The sequence below is a fragment of the Squalius cephalus genome (genome assembly GCF_949319135.1).
Source record: "Squalius cephalus genome assembly, chromosome: 1".
NCBI classification, from domain to species: Eukaryota; Metazoa; Chordata; class Actinopteri; order Cypriniformes; family Leuciscidae; genus Squalius; species Squalius cephalus.
The window spans coordinates 53,544,755-53,552,472 of NC_137122.1; the positions used below are offsets into that span (position 1 = coordinate 53,544,755).

Here is a 7,718-nt window from a genome sequence, read left to right on the forward strand (position 1 = left end):
GTTCCACAAGGATCCATATTAGGCCCTCTCCTCTTTATTATTTACATTAATGACCTGGAAAATTCCTCAAAGACCCTCCATAAAGTAATCTTTGCAGATGACACTAACTTGTTCCTATCACACAAAAATGAATTTGAACTTCAACAACTACTCAACAAAGAGCTTCAGAATGTGGATAACTGGTTCAAAGTAAATAAATTATCCATAAACACCAGTAAAACCAACTACAAAATATTCTGTCCAAATAAAAAACAACCTAATTTCGAGGATCCAAATTTCCATATCAAAATAAAGGGAGAGGAACTAAAGAGAGTGAAGACTACTAAATTCTTGGGTGTCTTTATAGATGATCACCTAAACTTTAAACACCATATTGAATACCTTGTCAAAAAGCTATCAAAATATGTTGGTCTGTTCTTTAAGCTAGACACTGCTTCCCCACGCAACACTACTTACTCTTTACAAAACCCTCTTTGAACCCCATTTAAATTACTGCAATATTATATGGTGCAATACTTATCCCACTCACCTAAAAAAATTAGAAATTCTACAAAAAAAAAATCATTCGCGCCATATCATGGTCTGATTTCAATGCTCCAACTCGTTCTATTTTCTCTAGGTACGGTTTTTTAAGACTTACTGAATATAATATATTTCACAATGCATGCACTATGTATCAGGTGGTCTTTGGCTTGAATAACAGTGTATGTGAGCTTGTTCCCATCCGATATCCCCGGCACACTTACCTCACTAGAAACACGCACATCATTATTGGTAAAAAACGGAGATTAAAAAGCACTGGTATGAATGTAGTGTGCTGGGGACCGCGGATCTGGAACGAGCTGGATGAAAATTTGAAAAACTCAAGCTTTATTTTTTCTTTTAAACAAAACCTCAAGAAACAATTAATAAGCTTGTATACATCTTCCTGATGTACGTACTATTTCTCACTCTGCATGTATGTCAGTATTAATCTTTCAACCTCAAGGTAAACTGTTAAACAAAATTGTATCTGTTAAATGGGATCTCCTACTATTTGTTGTATGAATGAGATGTATGAAATGTATTATATGTAGGCCACACATCTTTCATCTTTTTTTCTTTCTTTTTTTTCCTTGTTTGTCATGGCCCCCGAGTATAGCTTTAGATAGCTTCTTTGGGGACCAGTTCACATGCATGATCATTTCTTTGTTCTTTGTTTTATCTCAAGTGCATATGAATATATGTATGTGTATGTGAATAAAAAAAAAAAAATAAAAAAAAATATGTAGGTCAACATCGTTTTAACAACATGGCCAAAAGGTTGCTATAACTACGTTGTGTGGTGAAGTTGTTACAGCGTTGTCACAATGTTGACATTAAACCACCGTTCAGGGCCATTGCTTAAGGTTGTGCCGAGGGTGTCTGGACAACCACTGGACTACATATGTACTCGTCACTGCCCTGAAGCGCGAAATTCAGCCTTTTAAATTCCAACCACCTGTTGTTGGGCTCATTGTGTTCTCATTCATCATCGAGCAAGGATACGTGAGTATTGCGTTTAACCTACCTCAGCTATCAAACACAACCTACAACTTTAATTTCTAATGTGATTAATGTAGCATTGCTTGTAGGCTAATGTAGTATAATGTAGGCTACACTTGCAGGTGTTGATAGCCCCATTAAATAATAATATAGATAAACAATAAACGATAAAAAGTATATAATTATCTATCAAAATGCACCATATAAAAATATTGTCAGAACGTCGTCTCTCAGTTGCTGAATGTCGCGCAACAACGTTGCTACAGCCCTGTGGCGTCTTACAATTCTACGTTGTTACAATGTTGCGAGCACGTAGACAGCGACGTTGCCATAGCAGAAATGCAACGTGCCAGAGACGTTGCCACAACGTGAATGTGTTTGCTGGGGATTTATCAGCATCCGTTTTTTTCTGTCATCCTTTGGCTGCATGGCGTTACATTATATGATGCGCTTTTATTCTTGCTAATGCTTTTAAACCATTCAAGCCATATCTTACTTATTTTATAAAACTTTAAAAGCGGAAAGCGCATCACTCATTCCTGGGAATACATTTGCAGCCTGACCTTGACGGAAATAAATATCCTATGCCAAAAGTACCAGAGAAAAAGTCTCTGTGCTCAGATTTGTAAAGCGTACAGTTGCTTTGGTTTTTCAATCCGTACCCGTTTCGCCCCGTGGCTCAAAGGGACACAACAAAAATAGGGACACACGAGAAAGCCAAAATAGAATGCAAAATTTATTAACAAAATAGAACTGTACAGAAAAAAAAAACTACGTACAAGGTAACAGTGAATAAATTCATAATCCGTGCACGCTTTCGCAATCGTTGTTTTGTAAATAGGCCTGTTTGTAATATTCAGTTCCTGTGAAAAATTGTGAAATACTGTTCCAATAGGTGAAGTTACACAACAATATGCTGATTGATTACATAACAATATTTGGATGTAATATTCAGTTCAAGTGAAAACCTGTTCCAGTTAATGGAGTAGGCTATACACAGGTGATGTAATGTTCAGTACCAGTAAACTCCACCCGCTGGAACAGTTTCTTACAGTAACTAAATATTACACAACATCACCTGTTCAGTTTTGCAAACTGTACTCCCAGATTTGTGGCCTATACCTTATTTTAGAAATCTGTTTTTCTGTACATTGATTTGTTGTGTATTGTTAAGATGAATTTTTCTATGATTTGGCGATGGGGTGTGTAATGTATAGATGACATGAAACCGCATGTGGTTGAACTGAAACCCCCCCAGGTCTCCCGTATTTTGGTACCCAAATGTTGACAGGTATGCAATAAACTCACATACCATTTTGTTTAGTATTGCATAAATCATATTGATCTTTTTAACCACACTACAAAAGCAATGAAAAAATATTCACAGTTTGGCATAGACTTCTGTTTCATTGAATGTGTGAATAGTTTTGAAGATGAGGCTTCAGTATCGACCAATGCTTGTTAGCAATTGAAAAAAAACAACTAATGCACACATTTATTCTGATGTGTTATTTCAGTAGCAGAAGTTCAGCTATATTAATGAAAATTAAAATAAGAGTCTCTGTAACATCTCACTGTTACTGATTTATCAGCTCAAAGCATTATGGGTAAAATCTCTCTACAGTCTATTCTGAAACATCAACACAGTTTCACTGATTCAAAACAAACATTAAACCCAGGATAGAGCGTCTGAGTGAATGTGGTCTGGACTGTGTGGATGAGGCTTATTGTGTCAGAGACGCTGTAGAAGGACAGAGTTCCTGCACTGTGATCCACATACACTCCTATTCTTCTGCTGATGGACTTTACAGGGAGAACAGTCTGTATGTTATTGTGCAAGAATAAGTATCTGGAGGAAGAGCAGAACAAACTCCAGGACTGATCATTACGTCCAAATCCACACTCATAACCCTTCCTGCTGATGCTCTTATATGACACTGATATAAACACACATCCACTCCACTCAATCTCCCAGTAACAGCGTCCACACACACTCTCTCTACACAACACCTGAGAAACCCCATCAAATCTGTCTGGATGATCAGGATACGACTGTTGTGTGTCAGTGACAGTAATCACTCTATTCCTCTCAGACAGACTGAGGAGTTTATTCACTGTGTTCAGATCCAGAGTCAGCTGATGGGAATCTGATGGAGAGAAAACACATCAGAATCAGGAATTATGAATCTGTCTGATCTTTTAATGTATCTGAACAATGTATCATCAGTGTCTCAGTACAGCTGATCAGATATCCTGTGCAAATCATCATTTACATGATCAATTATAAACTCTTCTATCATGTTTATTTCTCCTTCTACAGGAAGAACATGAACACATTCAGTGAGTTTTTCTGCTTGTTTCTCAGTGACTTACATTGTAGGAAGTCGTTCCTGGTCTTGGGATTCATGTTGGTGAATGTGACTGTGGAAATAAACAGACATGAACAGTGTGAAGAGAAATGACAAGATAAAATACATCCATTTCTAAGACGTTTCTAATCTGATATTAGATGATGCAGGACTCATTTCTGAGAACAGAAGAATCTCCAGATGCCTCATATATAAAACACACGTATCGGATTTCAATTTCAATATATACATAAGTATTTATTACTTCTAAACCATCAAGGGATGTTTGTGGCTGTTCTGTAGAGTTGATGCACTTGAATTAAAGATGAACTGTGATTTATAAAGTGGGATTTTATTTGTGCGCATGTTTTATAAATCATAGGAACATTTCAGAAACTGTTGTACGTTCACATTTCGGATCATTCTCCACACGTCTGTATAAACGAGGCGCAGGACTTTACCTCCGTCTGAGATCTTCTTGAGCTCCTCTTTGCAGAAATCCTCCAGTTTGTCTCTCAGCTGACGGACAGATTCTCTCACGCCATCAAAAGAGGAGAGAGAACTGAAGGAAACGTCGGGTTCGTCTGTAGATTCAGGAGGTGCTGAGAGAGACTGGAAACTCTACAGAAAACAGAAATCAAAACTCATCATCTCCACACTTCAGCCAATAACCTGCACTATATCAGATCTGAGCGGCTCTTGTTGACTTCACTTCTCTTCAGTGACTCGCTTCAATCCAGCACTTTCACACAATCAGCACATTCTTCTCATATTCATCATTTAATGCTACAAACTCTAGGATTTCACACTTACACTCCTTGTGAAAAAGAAAATACCTTACTTGTAACAGAAATAATATACTTTAAAAAATATATAAGTGCAGATTGGCTGTAATGTTTTCAGAAACTTAATTGCATGTTATTTGCAGTTAAATAAATGTGGTTTATTTTATTGTTTTTATTAAATGCAAATAGCTGAGCTTTAGAGTGTTTTTTTGCCCTGCTTAAGTTCGTCTCATTCTGCTGTCATGAAATGTTTCTCTGTGAGTCTCTTGCTCAAGTCCACTATGATCCAGTTCTTCTAGATCTCTGTTACCTGCAGGAACTGGATGTGATGGTGTGTGTGTGAAAGCTGCTCCAGCTCAGCGTCTCTCCTCCTCAGATCATTGATCTCCTGCTCCAGTCGCTCCAGTCGTCCTTCAGCTCGACTCACTGCAGTCTTTTCCTGATCTCTGATCCGCTGTGTCGCCTCAGAGCGGCTTCTCTCAATGGAGCGGATGATCTCAGTGAAGATCTTCTCACTGTCCTCCACTGCTGTGTGTGCAGAGCGCTGTTACACACACATCACAATCACACAGTGAGTTCAGTGAGTCCAAACTGAGACGTCTCACACTTCTCTTCTTCTCCAGACTCACCTTATGAGACTCCACAGCCTCTCTCAGCTGATGAAGATCTTTCTGTCTCTGCTGGATTCTCTGACGGATCTTCATCTGCGTCTCCTTCAGCTGTTTCTGGAGGACAAACCAATGACAGGGAATGACACATAAAACTACTGTCACACAATAAGGGTTAAAGATCTAGCATGGCAAGTTTATACTGTAGGTTCAAACCACAGATCAGTGAAGTTTGATGTTACTGACGTCATCATCTTTGATTTGGGCTCTGCGTACATGAGTTGATCAATGATTTGATTTGATTTGTGAATCAAAATTGGTCCTTAAAAAAAAAGTAGTTTTAAAAGGAGCATTCCTTTAAAAAAAGTATATGTGAATAATATACTTTAAAAGAATATACTTAAGTGTGAACTGAATGTAATGTTTACAGACACGTAGTTGCATGTTAATTGCCATTAAATGAAAATGTATTATAGTTTCAATTTATATTTAAAGCAATTAGCTGAACTTAACTGGAATTTTTAAGTACTTCATATGTAATTTCATAATTCTATTGTGTTTTAAGTATGGGTTAATGCCCGACGAGGTGTCCATTTTCAGGTATTAATGGACGACGGCGAGGCGTGAACCGTCCGACGCGCAGCGTCCTCCATTCCTCCTGTAGGATTGGTCCTGGACATAAGGAGAAGCTTTTGGTGGTTGGACCAGAGAAGAGGCCTGGACTATAAATGGATGGATGGAGCTCTCTTTGACTGCACATGTTGTTGTACTGTGTGTTAGCTGGTGAACATGTAGCACAATAGACTGTGATCGCTGTGCTCCTCTTTATGGTAACAGAGTGCTGTTAGCCACTTGTGATCTGTTTCTAAAAACATCAATGCCTTAATGATCCCACCTGTAATAGTGTACTTAATTTGAGAAGCAGTAGAGGGTGAGTGCCTTGTTTTTCTTTGTAGGTTTCTTGTTGTTTGTTACATCCCTGACCTAGACCAGGGACCGTAACAAAAGCATGACAAAAGAGTCACATTGAAATATTAAATATTAAAATGCACCTTAAAGTAAAACTTTTAATTTGACATTCTTTCATATTGTATTTATTAAGTGAAACAGTCATGAACATTTACTCTCTTTAAGTGCACTTAAATGGCCTTTCATTTCATTAATATTATATTATCTGCATGTACAGTTTTTATTTTAAATATACTTTTAATTTGAAGTACACTACAAGTGCACGTTAATACAGTTAATCGCACTTCGTTTTTAAACCACTAGTGTTTAAGATTAATTTGATGTTTTTTCAAATTTTTGGAGCTTGAAACTTTTGTACCCCATTGACTTCCAATGTATAGAGTAAAATAGACATTCTTCAAAATATCATCAAACCGGTTTGGGACAACATGAGTAAATGAAGACACTTTCTTTTCTGTGTGATCAATCCCTCTCAGTTCATACCTGTGTCTCTGTCCTCTGTGCTGCAGTTGATACAGTTTTGTGGTTTTTATGTTCATACTCTTTACACCGCAAACAAATGCATTCTTGATCAGTGACACAGAACATTTCTAGCTCTTTATCATGTTTACGGCAGATCATGTCCTGCAGTCGTCCAGTGGCATCAATCACTTTGTGTGGTTTACGAGAGTGATATTCCTCATGACGGTCTAAATGAGTTTGACAGTAAGATTCCTGACACACCAGACAGGACTTGACGGCTTTGTATTTTCTTCCAGTACAGACGTCACACTGCACGTCTCCAGATCCAGCGTAACAGTCAGCAGGAAGTTTAGTCTTCTTCAGTTTCTCCACCAGTTCAGCCAGAATGGTGTTTTTAGCTAAAGCAGGTCTTGGACTGAAGGTCTGTCTGCACTGAGGGCAGCTGTAGACTCTCTTCTCATCCTCCTGATCCCAGCAGTCTGTAATACAGATCTTACAGTAACTGTGTCCACAGGGAATAGCCACTGGTTCCTTCAGGAGATCCAGACACACTGGACACGTGAACTCATTCTGATCCACTGAAATTCTGGCTTCTGCCATTTTACTGCATGAATACAGAGAGACACAAACACACAACAGCTCAACAACACTTCAGTTCCTGTTTCTCTGAACTGAGGAGTTGAAATAGTTTCCTGGTTCTGTGTTTGAGTGACGTGTGTAATATAGGCGTGTCTGTAAAGCAGCTTCCTCGTTCACACACACACATATCATAGTCGAAAATATCATAATTACAAGTCCCGAGCTCATGAATGACAGAGTAATGTTTACTTGATGAATAACATCAAGTCAAACTAGTATTGAGGAGCAGGTCAGAAACTAGAAGCAAGTCATTTGTAATTATAACAAGCGAGTTTCGTTTTATTTTAATTTCATTTGATGATTGATGTTTCTAGTGTGCAACAGAAATGGCAGCTTCTTTCAGTCGGGCAACATGGTGGTGGCACGGACATGGAGACGGTTTA

At 38.2% G+C, this 7,718-nt stretch overlaps 1 protein-coding gene across 1 annotated transcript; it reads right to left on the reverse strand.

Moving 5' to 3' along the window:
- Positions 1-2,248: 2,248 nt before the first annotated feature.
- On the reverse strand, positions 2,249-7,364 carry LOC307160152 (E3 ubiquitin/ISG15 ligase TRIM25-like). Its single transcript, XM_079874040.1, has 6 exons — positions 6,718-7,364; positions 5,287-5,382; positions 4,968-5,201; positions 4,334-4,493; positions 3,898-3,945; positions 2,249-3,671 (listed from the first exon to the last, which is right to left on the reverse strand). The coding sequence occupies exons 1-6, from the start codon at positions 7,294-7,296 to the stop codon at positions 3,163-3,165; spliced, it is 1,626 nt and encodes a 541-aa protein (XP_079730166.1). The 5' UTR covers positions 7,297-7,364; the 3' UTR covers positions 2,249-3,162.
- Positions 7,365-7,718: the final 354 nt, after the last annotated feature.

What these genes read in the sequence shown, in the direction of transcription:
- LOC307160152 (XM_079874040.1), bottom strand. Translation starts at nt 7,296, where the DNA reads ATGGCAGAAGCCAGAATTTCAGTGGATCAGAATGAGTTCACGTGTCCA. An exon ending in AGGCTGTGGAGTCTCATAAG is followed by an intron (nt 5,202 to 5,286) that starts GTGAGTCTGGAG and finishes TGTGTGTAACAG; the next exon opens with CGCTCTGCACACACAGCAGT. An exon ending in ATCACATCCAGTTCCTGCAG is followed by an intron (nt 4,494 to 4,967) that starts GTAACAGAGATC and finishes TGTTTTCTGTAG; the next exon opens with AGTTTCCAGTCTCTCTCAGC.